Raw genomic sequence first — 17,171 nt, forward strand, 5'->3', positions numbered from 1 at the left:
GCTCCGCCGCTTGCCGGGAGCCGGCCCCTCCCCCGCGGTCTATCTTCCCGTCGCTTTGGATTCACTTCTCCGCCCGTCCTACCTTTCAGAAAGTGGTTGATTTTCTGTTTCTAGAGTTGCTGTTCTTCTTCTCTTCGATCTCCCGTTGGATTTGTAGGTGTTTGCAATCTTTAGATAAGCTATCTAGCTGATCTCCCGCTACCTGAAGTAGTCTCAGCCTGCTACTTCTCCGCCATCTTGACTCCTCCCTCCTCTATTTGGATTTTTTACAGTAGATATGGCTTGATAAAGTTTATACAGTGTAACATTAGCTTTTGGCTAAGGTTGGCAACAATATGAACACAATTACAATAGATCTGACAAAAGGAAATAATCAAGTAAAACAAAAAATGACTACAAATCATTCCCGAGAAAAACAAAAATTATAAGTTAACTTACAATCTCACTTGTTTATACATTTGTTACCATGAGCACAAATTCCGTATTAGCCTTTAGCAATGTCATGTACTAATGGCTCCAGAAAATGCTTTCACTTAAGAGTGGGTAGATTATTTAATATATTTCAATTACTTTGCTGAAAACTTGGGTCTTAAAAAGACAAATCAATGCCTGAGGCAAAAAAAAAAAAAAAAAAAAGAGAGAGAGCTAAAGGTAAATATAGAGAGAGTGAATAAAAAACCAGGTTGTCTATGCTGAACAATGAAAAATATAATAAAAGGTATATTTAATCATTACCTGATCAAAATAATTATTTAAATGGAACTATGAAGAAAATTAATTACTCCACTCCTTTGAAGAAAATGCTTTCATTCTTAATATCTATTTGTTCACAAATACACCATAATTTGTTAATTATTCCAAATTAAATACCGTTAGACTTTTTAGACGGACTAACAATACTACTTGCAGAACTGCTTGCACAATGATACCTTCCTTTTCTCATAATTACATGTTACTTCTTTTCTCCCAGATAATCTATTATGCCTGGGGAGAAACTACAAAAATTGTTAATGTGGATATGATTCACAACAGAATTTCATAATATCCTTCGAAATATATGCCTTTTAACAATATATTTATTTGGGCTTTCAAGGAAAACAAGAAGGAAAGATATAAATAGGTATCTTATAATCATCTACACTATTTACTGCGAACTCAAATATAGTTTAAAACATCTAAAATATTGAAAGGTTGAACTCTAAAACTGACACTGCTTTTTCATAATGAAAATACATAAAGCAATAATTTTATAATAAAGAGAATATGGTAATGTTACAAGGATATTCACTGTTATATCACATCTTATTCATTAATATCATGTTATTTATAGTAAAGAAAATACCTAAAATGTTTAATTATTATTTTGTGCTTTCTGATTATTCTTTAATGGCATGCATGGCCCACTTCAGCTTCTTTTATCCTCTAAATTTTGTCAGAAAATATTCCCAGATCTGTTCATATTAATCTTGTCTAGTCTCATGGATGAAGACTTCATTATTGTAATTTTTTCCCTAAGTCATGTAAGTTTTGAAAAATCTGTTTCACTACTTCTGTGCTAATTAAAAGCTAATTAAACAGTATCTCTGAATGATACTTCCATTGATCATCACCTTTTATAATGAAACACCTCAGTGTTTGCCCTTTTCTCCTGAAATAGTTATTCAAACACATAGTAATAAATCATAGTTCATCCCAATAAGTTTTAATAGTTGACTTCATGCAAAAAAAAAAAAAAAAAAAAAGTCTCACCTAAGAGTCCAATGTCCTGTTTGGGTCCATTTTCCCAATTAATACAAAGTACAAACGCACACACACAAAGTCTCCTTAATCCTTTTTCTGTACCTAGTGCAATTCTGCGTGCTGTCGCACTCCGGGTAGGTTTTTCTGGCTCAAGCACCCAAGTCTTCTCATCGATTTCATCCATAACATCCCAGAATGCCTTCAGTGATTCTAAGGCTGCCAAAAACTGACCGTAAATGCTTATTAAGGAGCTCTGTGAAAGACAAATAAAAGCTGCATAAGTTGCATGATGCTCTTATCAACAGCAGATAATCTTTCACTTAAAATACAATTCAATTTAGAAATTTTAAGCTCTGTTTCATTTTAGCTGAAACTACTCAAGTAAACAAGAGTCAAGTCTCTCTGCTTCACCTCTCTTCACCTCCATTAGCATTGACAGAATTTTCTGTTTGTCATTGGGACTGTGCATCTTACCAGAAATTGTTTTTTAAAGACCGTATTTATTTTTACCATGATGCATTCTGTACTATATTTATAGAACAGTAATTATTAGTACAGATGACATGTATGTACTTTATTAATGGCTATATTATATATGTATTGAGCATAGTCTCTAAACAATTTTAGTATGAAAGTTATCAAGTTATCTAATATGCAGTTATCAGGTTAAATGTAGTGCTATTTGTAATTCAATTAAATTACTATTTTTTAAAAGATTTTATTTATTTATTTGACAGAGAGAGAGAGAGAGAGAGACAGAGAGAGACTGAAATCACAAGGCAGAGAGGCAGGCAGAGAGAGGGGGAAGCAGGCTCCCCACCAAGCAGAGAGCTCGATGTGGGGCTCGATCCCAGGACCCTGGGATCATGACCTGAGCCAAAGGCAAAGGCTTTAACCCACTGAGCCACCCAGGTGCCCCCCAAATTACTGTTTTTTTAAAGATTTTATTTATTTGTCAGAATGGGGAGAGAGAGTGTGCACAAGCAGTGGCAGTGGCAGGCAGAGGGAGAAGCAGACGCCTGCTGAGCTAGGAGCCAGATGCCGGACCTGTTCTCAGGACCCTGGGATCACGACCTGAGCCGAAGGCAGACACCCAACCATCTGAACCACCCAGACATCCGTCAGTTAAATTACTTTTAAACATTATTAACTTTACAGACTTATTTAGGCAAAGAGTATAAAAAGGTTCTACATATATTTTCCCACAAGGTTTTTATTGATTAAATTCAAATAATAATGGAGTACATTTTTTGTAATATAGATCTATTAATGAGAATAATGTGGATGGGGAACAATGTTTAATTGGGGCTAGACGTTAGTGTTCCCTTTATCAAAATCAATTGCAAATGTTTATCTGTTAATGTCTGTAATGAAATTTTACTTGTATTAACCCTGAAAATGTTTTTTCACACACATAGGCACCTTGTGGAATATCTAGTACTGACAAATATGGATATAAATCCAGAAGCATAGGATTTTAAAAGAGACCATTCATTACTAAGAAGACATCTGTAGATTCCATGAGGTTCCACTTTTTTTTTTTTTTGAGGTAAAATCGACATACGTTATATTAGTCTCAGGTATACACCCCAATTTATTATTTGTATACAATCACAGTAAACCTAGTTATCTGTCACTGAAGTTCCAAAAAAAAAATTTCTGCCCTTGTGATGAGAACTTTTAAGATTTACTCTTTCCAAGTTTCGAGTATGTAATAAAACACTGACTGGGTTTTACATATTTCTGAGAATTCAAACAAATTACAAATAAGATTTCTTCTAATGTTAAGTTTCTAGCCAACATCTGAATTCTGTATTTCAGACATTAATCTTTCATGGGAATTAACAAATACATTTTCAGTAATAATAAGAACTAAAGCCTTTTTTTTTTTTTTAAGGATTTTTTTTATGGGGGCACCTGGGTGGCTCAGTGGGTTAAAGCCTCTGCTTCAGCTCAGGTCATGATCTCAGGGTCCTGGGATCGAGCCCTGAGTTGGGCTCTCTGCTCAGCAGGGAGCTTGCTTCCTCCTCTCTCTCTGCCTGCCTCTCTGACTACTTGTGATCTCTGTCTGTCAGATAAATAAATAAAATCTTAAAAAAAAAAAAAAAAAGAAAAAGGATTTTGTTTATGTATTTGAGAGGAAGAGAGAGAGAGAGCAAGATTAGGGGGAGGGGTAAAGTGAGAGGGAGAAGGAGGCTTGATCCTAAGACCCCAGGATCATCATCTGAACTAAAGGCAGATGCTTAAGCAACTGAGCCACCAGGTGCCTCTACCATTCCTGATTTTAAAAACCAATTCATCATCACTTTCAAAGACAACAGTTTCTTATAAAGTAGTATTTTAATGGTCACCACTATTTATTAAATATGTTCTACTAAAAACAAAACTAAAAGTTTAAAAAGAACAATTAAGGATCTTACTGTTTCAAAGAAGCAAAACATATTTTTAAAAAGTCACTGAAAATATTACAAATGTATTTATCCCAAATAACTGATACAAGTCAACAATGCAAGAATACAGTATACCCTGAGTAACGTGAAAAGGAAGTACTTCCTTAAAGGTATACTTTGTACTTATACATGCTTAAGGAACACCTAGATGAAGTCATGGCTCAGTTTCACAAAGCTAATTCAACTCTGCAACCTTCAATAAACGGGGGCCGGTGGGTAGTGGGGGTGTGAGGTAGGTTAAGTGTAGGAATAAAATCTTGAAGGTAGAATACTTGTTCTCTTTTGTTATGCCATACTTACCTACAAATTTAGATGCCAAACAGAAATCAGAAACCAAACTCCCAAATTTTGTTTTGTTATTAAACATGCCACTGTTCTTTAGATAACCAAACAAGAAATCAGCTGTGATTTCTTTTTACAGCTAATATATTCAATAACTAAAGACCTTTTTTAAATTTCATTTTTAACATATTTCTTGGTAACTCTATTTACCCTAGTATTACTATTTACTATTAAAATAACCCCCTCGCTCTTGTTTCCACATCCAGACATGCCATCACTGACTTACCGCAGCATACCCTATCTAAAATGTAAACTGAACTTATCAGTCTGCCTCCGAAAACCATTCGAAACACCTTCTAACTGGATGTTTTCCCCTCTAGTCATATTCCCCTGAAGCCCATTATTTATATTGCAATTAGGTTGATATTTGTATTCTGCAAACCTGAAACTATAACTTCCTGGCTTACAACAATGTAAATGCAGTTCTTCTCAAAGTGGTATTTTTTCTTTGTAATACCACCACTTAATGACAGCAACACAAATTCCAAGATTTAAGTAAACTGAAGTCAACTACCTGACATAAAAGTAATTATTTATGAGCTTCATCATTTTATTTCTTAAGGCTACTATTAGTTACAGGTAGCTTGCAAACTGTTTTATGTTACTGATTAAAACCACAGTTCTTTATCATGGCTTGCAATTAACATTGTTTAATATGCATCCATAGTTATGTTTACACAGAGTAAACAAATACTTTCCAAGCTTCAGTAAGGATCTTCTCTAACTACAATCTCAAATTTCTATGATTCCCAAATTTCTTTAGGCCAGATAGAGAACTCCAGAACTGCCCTGCTATCACTATATAGATGATCTCCACATGGCTAACAGAAGTATCACATTCCTATTGCTCTACACTAATGTCATTCTTTTCCCAGAGAAATCTTCAGATACATACACAAAAATACAATTGCTGGACAGCATGTTGATTTATTAATAGCTTTATGGAGATGTGAACGAAACACAAGAACTGTACATATTTAACATGTACAAGCTGATGACTGTGTCTATTTTTGCTTTGTTGCCTGTGCTTCTGGTGTCAGTCAAGAGATCATTAGTGAGCCTAAGATCAGGAAGTATTCCCCCTTGTTTTGTATTTGAGTAGTTTTTAGTTTCAGGTCTTAATATTTAAGTCATTAATTCATTTTGATTTTGTGTACAATGCAAGGTAAGGGTTCAATTTCTTTTTTTGTTGTGGATATCCTACTTCCCAATACCATTTGTTGAAGAGACTATTCTTTTTCAAAATCAGCACAATAATGTCTCTTTCTCTCCACTTATAGATATATCTGTATAGAAATCTACAATTACCTATTTCATTGTTAAGCCATGGAAAAGCTAACCAAAAACACCAAAAAGTCACAAAATGTTTTCACAGTGGCATCTTTCATTTGAAAGTAAGTACGCCAAAACACAATGTCCATTTCTGGTGTGCCTGACTGTAAATGAAATCCTAAACATAGCTCCACTTAAAACTAACTCTACATTTTGAACAAAAAATAAAAGATATTCAATAAATAAAATGACAGTGGGGAAAAAAAAAAAAAAAACACAACAACAACCCCGGAATTAGAAGTAGTTAGTAATCAACAGAAAAAGTAAATTTTAAATCTTAAAAGTCATCATCAGATTTTACTACACAGTCATATGAAGTGGATACATTACTATTTTTATGTTTTAGACAGAGTCCAAAAAAGGTGAATACTGAGACACAGAAACATTTCTCTTGGGAATTTCAATGAACTTAGGAGGTAGACATTAAAACTAATATATCGGTAAGCTACCTGAAAAACAGTTTTTTTTCCAACTGCTCATTTTAGCCATTAAATCATTCACAAACTCTTATTTTGAACTAACTTTTCTACTGAAACTGGAAAACAAAAGCCCATTTCTAAATGTAGTTTCAAACAATGCAAAATTCTACATATATAATCATAAATGCAAAAGGAACGTACACTATATGGCCAAAATTAATATCAAAGCTAAATATTTTACAAGAAGAAAAGTTTTCTAAAAAATTTTTTCAAAAATAAAAATTGCCAAGTTCCCATTTTTTTAATATAAGGAGTTTCACATCTCACCAAAGCTACTTTTTTAAGATTGGTGGGGTGGGGGGAATGTAGCGGAGCAAATTTACAATGTGCAAAATGAATTTAAAAATTAATCAAATAAAGCAAAATTCAGGAAAAAATACTGATATTTAAAAGTAATACTAAAATAAAATATAAAATGTAGGCAAAGTTGTAAAACAATCTTAACTCTCATATGCTGCTGGTAAGCATGTAAAATGGCACAACCACTTTTGAAAAGATCTGACACCTTCTTTAAAAACTAAATATACTCCTATCTTATGACCTAGCAATTCTACTCCAATAGAGGTGAAAAGATATGTCCATAGAAAGACTTATATAAGAATGTTCATAGCAGTTTTATTCAAAGAGCCAAAAATTAGTATAAGTCCAAATGTCATTTAATAAAAGCTAGAATAAACAAATTCAAGTATATTCATGTAATGGACTACCACTCAGGAATAAAAAGAACAAACCACTGATACATGTCACAACATGGAGAATTTCAAAAATATGCTGGGTGATGAATGTTTACAGCAGCAATGTCCACAATAGCCAAACTATGGAAAGAACCTAGATGTCGATCAACAGATGAATGGATAAAGAAGATGTGATATATATATATATATATATATATATGCAATGAAATACTATGCAGCCATCAAAAAAACACAAAATCTTGCCATTTGCAATGACATGGATGGAACTAGAGGGTATTATGCTGAGCGAAATAAGTCAACCAGAGAAAGACATTTATCACATGATCTCTCTGATATGAGGAATTAGAGAGGTAGGGCAGGGAGTCATGGGGGGAAGGGAAGAAAAAAATGAAACAAGATGGAATCAGGAGGGAGACAAACCATAAGAGACTCTCAACCTCATGAAACAAACTGAGGGTTGTAGGGGCTGGGGAGTAAGGACAGGGTGGCTGGGTTATGGACATCGGGGAGGGTATGTGCTATGGTGAGTCCTGTGAATTGTATAAGACTGATGATTCACAGACCTGTACCCCTGGGGCAAATAGTATATGTTAATAAAAAAATATATATATACTGGGTGAAATGAAGCTATCTCCAAAAGATTATATAAGTCTGAAACAGGTAAAAATAAGGCACAGTTAAAATAAAAAATAAAAACAACAGGGATTTACTAGGAGGAGATAAAAGAACTGAGATAATGGTAACGCTCTGTATCCTGAAAATGGACTCCGTGAGTATATTCATTTACAGATATTTATGTTACACATGCTGGAATTTATGTGTTTCATGGTTCCCAAATTTTACAAAGAACTAAACTTTAGTAAAGGTAGATACGCTGAAGTATTTGGGGGAAAGATCTTTGGACATCTGCAAATTACTTTGAAAGGCACCAAAACTCAAATCAACTTAGGGATGGAGAAATGCACAAATGGAAAGATAGTTGATGAAATAAGAACCATAAATGTAAACTCTAAAATCTAGGTGGTGGGTACATGAGAATTCATGATAAACTTTTTCAATGTTCCTGTACCTTTGAAAAGTTTTAATAAAATACTGGGGGAAGGCAAATTATAGAACTTAAGTGTGAGTTATTTACTGTAACAGAAATTGAATTCAATTAGTTGAGTTGGGTTATAGACTAATCTTTCATTTTTTTCAAATATTCAGTAACTGACTTTTAATTCTTTAGATCTATACATTTAAAATATTTAACAACCTCTCCCAGAACAAAACAGAAATATTTCTTCCTAGAAAAAAGCTCACAGCATAAGGCAAGTTATAATTTTTGAAAAGTCTGTAACAGATATTCTTAACCAGAAAAATCAGAAGTTTAGGTTAAAAAAATACATCTTTATATTCTTGAAGTAAAATCTAGCATTTCCTTCAACAGATTCAGGTAACAACAAATAGTATCAATACCTGTAACTTTCTCTACAATAAAAATTATATTGCAATCACCTAAGGAACTTCAACACTAATATCTAGATTCCATTGTTAGCCATTCCTTTTTAATTAACCTTGGTTCAATGTGGCCTTGGCCTTGGTACTTCTAAAAGCTCCCCAAAGGATTCTAATGTGCAGAAAAAGTTAAGAATGACTAGTAGAACAATGAATAGCCATCCTTGTTGTAGTCCAAAAGTTACAGGATCATATTTCTAAAAGATTTAAACAATTAATGTAGCGCGAGACAAAGATGAACACTACATAATGACAAAGATAAGAATCCAACTGTACATATTTATGTACCCAACAAAGGAGCACCTGAAAACACAAAGCAATCATTAACAGCCAAGAAAGGAGAAACTGACAGTAATACAAGCAGAGGACTTGAACACCTCATATACATAATTTTGCATTCAGAAACAGCAAAACACTCGTTCTTTTTTTTTAAGTAGTTTGCTCTAACTCTCAGAGCCAGTCAATGATGGACCTAGCTTCTTCATACCCAATTCTACCTGATTATAAAGTATATTACCTCCCTACCTGCTGACACTCAGCAGGAGCTGAAGAGATGCTATCCTCCCAAGATGCTGGTTAAGCATGTGGCAACTCCAAGATAAATAATGCGGGTGACCAAAAAAAAAGTACAGAAAGCATAACACCCAGTCCTTAAAATAAAAACTGACCTAAATAATGCCTGGGGTGTAATCTTTAGAAAATTAGTATGCCGATGTCCAAATGTCTCTCTCTCAACTTTATTATCACTAGACTTCACTGTAGGATGAGGAAAGACTTGGTCATTGAGGGGAGGTTCCAAATATATTTGTGGCAGGTAATTGCTTATGTTGCCTATTCTGACGAAATCAAGAATGGTGGGGTGCAGAGGGCAAAAATGGAAGTAGAGGCAATGTTGAAAGGAAATGAAAAGCAATGTATACAGGTGCTCATACAAATTATTCTGAAGAAAGAGATTGGTGAGGGTGGGGAGGAAGTGGATAACTGAGGAAAGAAAGAACCAAACTTGAGAGGGCATTGGGAAAGAAAGGAAAAAACGGGTAAGAGACACAGACACTTCCAACCATTCTGTGGTGAGGAAAAGAATGCCAGCAAGGACCTCACCTCTTTCTACAGAGCTGTTCATGGTGGCTATTGGCTCTCAGCAATCCATGGGAGCTGCTGGGTGGCCTTAGACTGCACTTTCCTGGCATTGATTTCATGACCCCCATCCCCCCCACCCCACATTATAACCTGGACTGGGAACACAAAGGCAGACCCTCTGCAAATTCAATACAGATATTGGTAGAAGTGACTGCACATGGTAAAGGGTGGTGGCTAAGGGAAAGAGTATTGATACAAGGGTCAGCAGACTTGGTTCAAATCTCAGCTCCAACACTCAAAGTTTAACTTCTCAAGGACCTCACTTTCCCTAATTGTAACATGGGCGTGATGTGCCACCATCCTAAGGCTGGAAGAGTAAATGCAAGAAAGTACCTAAAACTGTCTCACACAAAGCCCATCCCATGGGACATTTCCATCCTTTCCCCCCTTGCCTGGAGCCTTTTAGTAAGAAGATATCAATTCTCCCTACCTTGGCTTTAAATTATAACTAACTGCTTAGCCTCCTCCCATTAGGTTTAGGTAAAAAATATAGAGTCTTCTTCAAAATCTTTTCAAGTGCACACAGAACATCCTCCAGAAGAGATCACATATTAGGCTACAAAACAAATCTCAAGAAATTTATCAAGCATCTTTCCTAACCACTACAGTAGGAAAGTAGAAATCAATTGTGACAAAAGTCTGGAAAGTACATTATACATAGAGGCCAAATAACATGCTACTCAACAATGAATCAGTCAAGTAAAAATCACAGAAAATTTTTAAAAATAGAGAAAAATGACAACACACTGGTTCAAAATCTCTGGAATGCAACAAAAGCTGTTCTAAAAGGGACGCTTATAGCAATACAGGCTTACGTAAAAAAAAAAAAAAATAAAAAAAAGCAAATCTCAAACAACTTAACTTTACACCTAGAATGGCTAGACACATAAAAACAATGCCCAAAGTCAGAGGAAGAGGAATGATAAATATCAGAGCAGAAAGGAACGAAATTGAGATTTGAAAAATAGAAAAGATCACTAAAACCAGGAACAAACTCCTTGAAAACAAACAAAATTGATAAAGTCTTAGCCAGATTCATCAAGAAAGATAGGACTCATGCAATTAAAATGAGAAATACCTGACCCTACAAAAATACAGAGGATTATAAGAGATTATGAAAAATTATATGCCAACAAATTAGACAACCTAGGAGAAATGGATAAATCCTAGAAACACAATCTTCCAAAACTGAATCATGAAGAGAAAATTTGAATTGACCAATTACTACTAATAAAATTGAATCAGCAACAACAAAAAAACAACAACAAACAAAATTCAAGACATGTAAATACTACCAAACATTTAAAGAAGACTCAATACACATTCTTCCCAAACTATATAAACAAACAAACAAACAAACAAAAAAAAAACAGAAAAAGAGGGAAAACTTCCGAATTCATTCTACAAGGCCAGCATTACCCTGATACTAAAACCAGACAAAGACACTACAAAAAGAAGAAACCACAGGCCAGTATCTCTGATGAACAAAGATATAAAAATACTTTAAAAAAATTCGACGCATTAAAAAAAAATCATTCAGCACAATCAAGAAGGATTGGTTCAATACTCACCAATCAATGTGATATTTCACATTAGTAACAGAAAAGATAAAAACGGTATGAATACCACAATAAGATGCAAAAAAGCATTTGACAAAATACAACATACTTTTATGATAAAATCTCTCAATGAAGTGGTTTGAAAGGAAATATATCTCAACATATTGAAGGCCATATATGACAAACTGACAAATAGCACCATACTCAATGGTGAAAAACAGAGCTCTTCACCTAAGATCAGAAACAAGGTAAGGATGTCCATTCCCACCACTTTTATTCAACATAGTACTGGAAGTCCTAACTATAGGAACGAGACAGGAAAAAGAAATAAACATCATCCAAAATAGTAAGGATGCAGTAAACTGTCACTCTTTGCAGATGACATAAAACTACATATAGAACACCTTAAAGGCTCCACCAAAAAACTATTAGAACTGATCAATGAATTCAGGAAAGTTGCAGGATACAAAATTAGTATTACAGAAATCTCTTGCATTTCTATATACTGAGTAGCAGAAGCAGAAATTAAGAAAACAATAACATTTACAATTACACCCCCCAAAATTAAATACTTAGGAAAAAACTTAAGAAGGTCAAAGACCAGGGTGCCTGGGTGTCTCAGTGGGTTAAAGCCTCTCCCTTCAGCTCAGGTCATGATCCAGTGTCCTGGGATCGAGCCCCACACTGGGCTCTCCGCTCAGCAGAGAGCCTGCCTCCCCCTCTTTCTCTGCCTGCCTCTCTGCCTACTTGTGATCTCTGTCAAATAAATAAAATCTTAAAAAAAAAAGAAAAAAAAGAAGAAGAAGATGAAAGACCTGGCACAAAAATAGACACATAGATCAATGGAAAGACTAAAGAGAAATAAACCCACGCTTATGAGGTCAATTAATCTATGATGAAGAAGGCAGGAATAAATAATGGGGAAAAGACAGTATTTTCAATAAATTATGCTGGGGAGACTGGACAGCTCCATGCAAAACAATGAAACTGGACCACTTTCTTACACCATACTCAAAAATAAATTCATATTGGATTAAAGACCCAAATGAGACCTGAAACCACAAAAATCCTGGAAGAAACAACAGGTAGTAATCTCTTTGATATCAGCCTTAGTAACATGTTTCTGAATGTATCACCTCAGGCAAGAAAAACAAAAACAAACTACTGGGACGACACCAAAGAAAAAGCTTTTTTTTTTTTTTTTTAAAGATTTTATTTATTTATTTGACAGAGAGAAATCACAAGTAGGCAGAGAGGCAGGCAGAGAGAGAGGAGGAAGCAGGCTCCCTGCTGAGCAGAAAGCCCGATGTGGGGCTCGAACCCAGGACCTGGGATCATGACCTGAGCCGAAGGCAGCGGCTTAACCCACTGAGCCACCCAAGCGCCCCAGAAAAAGCTTTTGCATTGAAAGAAACCATCAACAAAATGAAAAGGAAACTGATAAATGATATATTCGTTAAGAAGTTAATATCCAAAATACATAAAGAACTTACACAACTGAAGACCAAAAAAAAACCAAACAAACAAAAATTCAAATAAAAAATGGGCAAGGGGTGTACCCGGGTGGCTCAGTTGGTAAAGCATCTGACTCTTGATTTCAGCTCAGGTCATGATCTCAGGATTGTGATATCAAGCCCCACCTGAGGCTCTGTGCTAGGTGTGGAGCCTGCTTAAGATTCTCTCTCTCCCCTTGCCTCTGCACTCCTACATCCCTTTCTCATCAAAAAAAAAAAAAAAAAAAAAAAAGGGCAGAGGACCTGAATAGACAGTTTTCTCTAGAAGACAAACAGATGGCAAAAAAACACATCAAAAGAAGCTCAACATCACTAATCATCAGGGAAATGCAAATCAAAACCACAATGAGATACCAGCCTACACCTGTCAGAATGACCAGAATCAAAAAACAAGAAATAACAAGTGTTGGTGAGGATGCAGGGGCGGAAAAAGTCACTACTGGTCAGAATGCAAACTGGTGTGGCTACTGCGGAAAACAGTATGGCAGCTCCTCAAAAAATTAAAAATAGAAATATCATATGACTCTGTAATTCCACTACTGGGTACTTACCCAAAGAATAAAAAAACATTAATTCGAAAAGGTGTATGCACCCCTCTGTTGATTGCACTGTTATGTACAGAATCCATGATATGAAAGCAATGTAAGTGTCCACACATACACAACGGAATACTATGCAGCCATAAAAGGGATGAAATCTTGACATTTGTAACAACATGGATTGACCTGGAGGGTATTAAGTGAGATGAACCAGACAGAGAAAGACAAGTAAATTATGATGTCAATTTATGTGGAATCTAAAAAAACAAAAAAACAAACTGGTTGTTGTGGGGGTGGGGGAGGTTAAACGGATAGAGATTTAAGCCAAACTTCAATTATAAAATAAGTTGTGGAGATGAACAGTATAGCATAGGGATTACAGTCAATAGTACTGTAGTAATATATGATGACAGATGGTGACTATACTCATAGTAAACACTGAACAATGTACAGAAGTGTTGAATCAATTTGTACACCTGAAACTAATAAAACATTGTATGTTAATTATACTTCAATAAAAGAAAAAGATTCGAGCAGTCCAGTTTATGAGGAAAAAGGCATCCTTAACATTTACATCTTAATTTAATTTGACCATTTTTTAATGTTTAAACAGAATTTTAATTTTGGGATTTGGGGGGATATACAATAAATTTATAAAAATGAATAAGTTCAATAAAATTAGACCTATGGAAAAAAGTTTTACCTTCAACTTATAAACAATCAGCTTTTAACCACATTCGACAAACTATCTGGATCAAGAACTGAAGAATGTAGAGAAAGACAAATATTGTATGATTTTACTTATATGTAGACTCTAAAACACAAAACAAAAAATAAACAAAAATCAGAAACAGATCCATACAGAGAACAACCGATGGATGCCAGAAGGCAGGGAAGTGGGGAGGTGGGCAAACGAGGGAAGAGTAGGAGATGCAGAATTCCGGTTATGGAGTAACTAAGTCATGGTGATAAAGGGTACAGCATAGGGAACATAGTCAATGGTATGAAATGTTGTTGTATGGTGACAGATGGTGCTGCACCTGGGGTGAGCACCACATGAAGTACAGACTTATTGAATCACTATGTTGTATATGTGACGCTAATGTAATGGTGCAAGCCAAATGAATATTAGTCAAAAAAAGATGAAAGAATGCATGTTCTTATTTACAACACACTGAATTATACAAAAACAAATAAGCAAATACATCAATGAGTTATGTGTTAATACAATTCAATCCAGCGAAAGTACAGAAATGTCTACTAAGTATTATGCTCTATCATAGATACTGGTTGACCTAATGAAATATAAGATGCAATACATGTTAGCTAAGATAAAAGACTTTAGAGGTACCTGGGTGACTCAGTTGGTTAAGCAACTGCCTTCGGCTGAGGTCATGATCCCAGGGTCCTGGGATCCAGCCCCAAGTGGGAGTCCCTATTCAGCAGGGAGCCTGCATCTCCATCTTCCTCTGCCCCTCCCCCTGCTCATTCTCTCTCTCAAATAAATAAAATCTTAAGGAAAAAAAAAAAAAAATCACAGACTGGTCAAATCCTGACTCTGATTCCCAGGTCTACCTCTTAAAGCTAGCCACATCTTTTGTAGCAAATTAATTCACTTAGCTTCTGCAATACGGAAATAGTGTTAATCCATATAAGATTTGAGTGAGATCATATATACAAAATGTTTAACTGCTTAGCATATAGTGTATGTTTAAAAATTGATAGCCATTATTAAAAGTCATACAGTCCTTGACCTGGAGAAGTTCACAGCCCGTGAACAAGAAGAGCAACTGAAAGATACCTGTATCATACCAGACAAAGTATCAACACTCTGAATATAAAAGGGTTATTAAAAAATCAGTTTCAAAAAAAAGTACATAGGACTTAAAAGGGGGGGGAGGGATGAAAAGGTAACTCCCCAAAGAAAAAAATATACGTGATCAAATGAAAAATATTCAACCTCCTAAGTTTAGACACTACTCATCTAATTGCAAGACTTAAGGGTAAGAGAGAGAGAAGAAAGGAGCAAAGCCTCAAGAATTAAAGGATGGTGAGAAAAATGAAGTAGACTGGATGGGGGGTGTCTACTCTCACCAGAGCAGCTTTTCCTTCAAAGCTGAGGTAGCTCAGTTCCATAGCTTGGCTTCTCTTATAACACTCACATTATTAGTCACTGCTTCTCACATTATTAGTCACTGCTTGATTTTAGAACCTCACTGAAGAGGTCAGCATTCTCTAGGTCATATAGGACCATGATACATGCCCTTAATCCATTCCAGAATAATCCAGAGTGGTTTTGTTCTGATTTGGCGCCAATGACTTTGTCCAATAAGTTTCAATGGTCCCTGGTTAGTGTGGCTTTACCCATTTTTACAATTTTTATTTCCTTCTTTGTATTTTTCCATATTACCTATAATAATATGTATTACTTTTCCAATCAGAAAGTCATAATTTTTGTAATCATAATCATTTTTATTTCATATGTAAAAATAAATGGTCAGAGAGCAATCCTTTCACTTCATGATGTGCACAGATCAATGAAAAGCACACTAGCCTAATTAATACTTCAACTATGTGTCAGGTCTATGTTGGGAATCTCTGACACAAAGATAAGAGTATCCAGTACACAAGGTCACAGCTCTCATCTTGATAGTAATGAAGTATTTGATCAAGACCTTCTTAGCCTCTTAAAGACTTAATAAATCAATAAATATGGGTATGCAGTAGACAACTTTTTTTTTTTAATTTTATTTATTTATTTGACAGACAGAGATCACAAGTAGGCAGAGAGGCAGGCAGAGAGAGAGGAGGGGAAGCAGGCTCCCTGCCGAGCAGAGAGCCCGATGTGGGGCTCGATCCCAGAACCCTGGGATCATGACCTGAGCTGAAGGCAGAGGCTTTAACCCACTGAGCCACCCAGGCGCCTAAGCAGTAGACAACTTCTAAGGTGACTTCCAATTCTAAAAGTCAAGAATTCTAAATATAACTGTCTGAAAATCCATAAAGTCGATAGTTCTGTCCACTTAAAAGTACCTATCTTTCAAGACGCCAATTACTATAATGTACTCCCATTTAGTCCCAATTCATGTGTATAAACAGATTTTCTCATTCAAATTATATATAAGTATCTATCCATTACATATGAACAATTTATATGATTCAACATAGTCATTCCCTCTTTAATCATACCAGAATCAAACTATTTAGACAATATTTTATTCTCTATCCCCATGTATTCAAGGACAGAAGTCAATGATGCATTACACACCTACCATTATTTTATAAAATAAAGGGGAAAAAAATCAGTCTTTCGAAACTTTTGAGTTTTTGGAATAGGTTAGGAATCACAAATTTCTAGAACAGCAAGCAATTATATAGCTATAACATGGCAAAGAGCCAAAAATCATACCCAGAACACTGTAGGTATTAATTTACTAATCAAAGAGAAAATGCCAGCTTTTTCTTTTCTTTTTTTCTTTTTGCACATATACATAATACCATGATGAGAAATAGAGGAAGGAAGACATAAGACAGGGGAAAAAAACTAAAGAAGACAAAAATAAGCAGCAAAAAACAAAAGCAAAAGCAAAAACAACCAAAAAAACCCATCAACACACACAAAATAGGCTTAGGATCCCAAAAGCAATAATCTGTCTTACAGGGAAGAAATGTATCCCAGTAACCAATAATGATGCAGAAACCTAACCCCTAAGCCTTCCTGTAGTAGGAGAAAGGAGAAGACAGGAAGCTAAGCAACCTCCTGTCCTTAAAACATTAAAAAATAAAAGTGAAAAGGACATGTAGGTGACTCAGCTGGATAAGCATCTGCCCTCCACTCAGGTCATGATCCCTGGACCCTGGGATCTGGAACTGAGCCCAGCACC

General features: G+C 35.3%; 1 protein-coding gene across 3 annotated transcripts in view; it reads right to left on the reverse strand.

Annotated features, from left to right (window-relative positions):
- LOC111148119 (Fanconi anemia complementation group L) overlaps nucleotides 1-17,171 on the reverse strand; it is a 99,414-nt gene that overhangs the window by 18,269 nt on the left and 63,974 nt on the right. For 2 of the 3 annotated variants that reach the window (XR_002640675.1, XM_022504536.1), the window contains exon 8: nucleotides 1,843-1,993. Coding sequence is in view for 2 of the 3 variants with exons in the window: in XM_022504536.1 (XP_022360244.1) it covers nucleotides 1,843-1,993 (151 nt within the window). In the remaining variant the exon portion in view is untranslated. Of the gene's footprint in view, nucleotides 1-1,842; nucleotides 1,996-15,362; nucleotides 15,372-17,171 lie in introns of all 3 variants that reach the window. The other variant, XM_022504537.1, reaches the window with a different exon arrangement.

Source organism: Enhydra lutris, unplaced genomic scaffold (assembly GCF_002288905.1).
Source record: "Enhydra lutris kenyoni isolate GAN:26980312 unplaced genomic scaffold, ASM228890v2 scaffoldscaffold18, whole genome shotgun sequence".
Taxonomy (NCBI): Eukaryota; Metazoa; Chordata; class Mammalia; order Carnivora; family Mustelidae; genus Enhydra; species Enhydra lutris.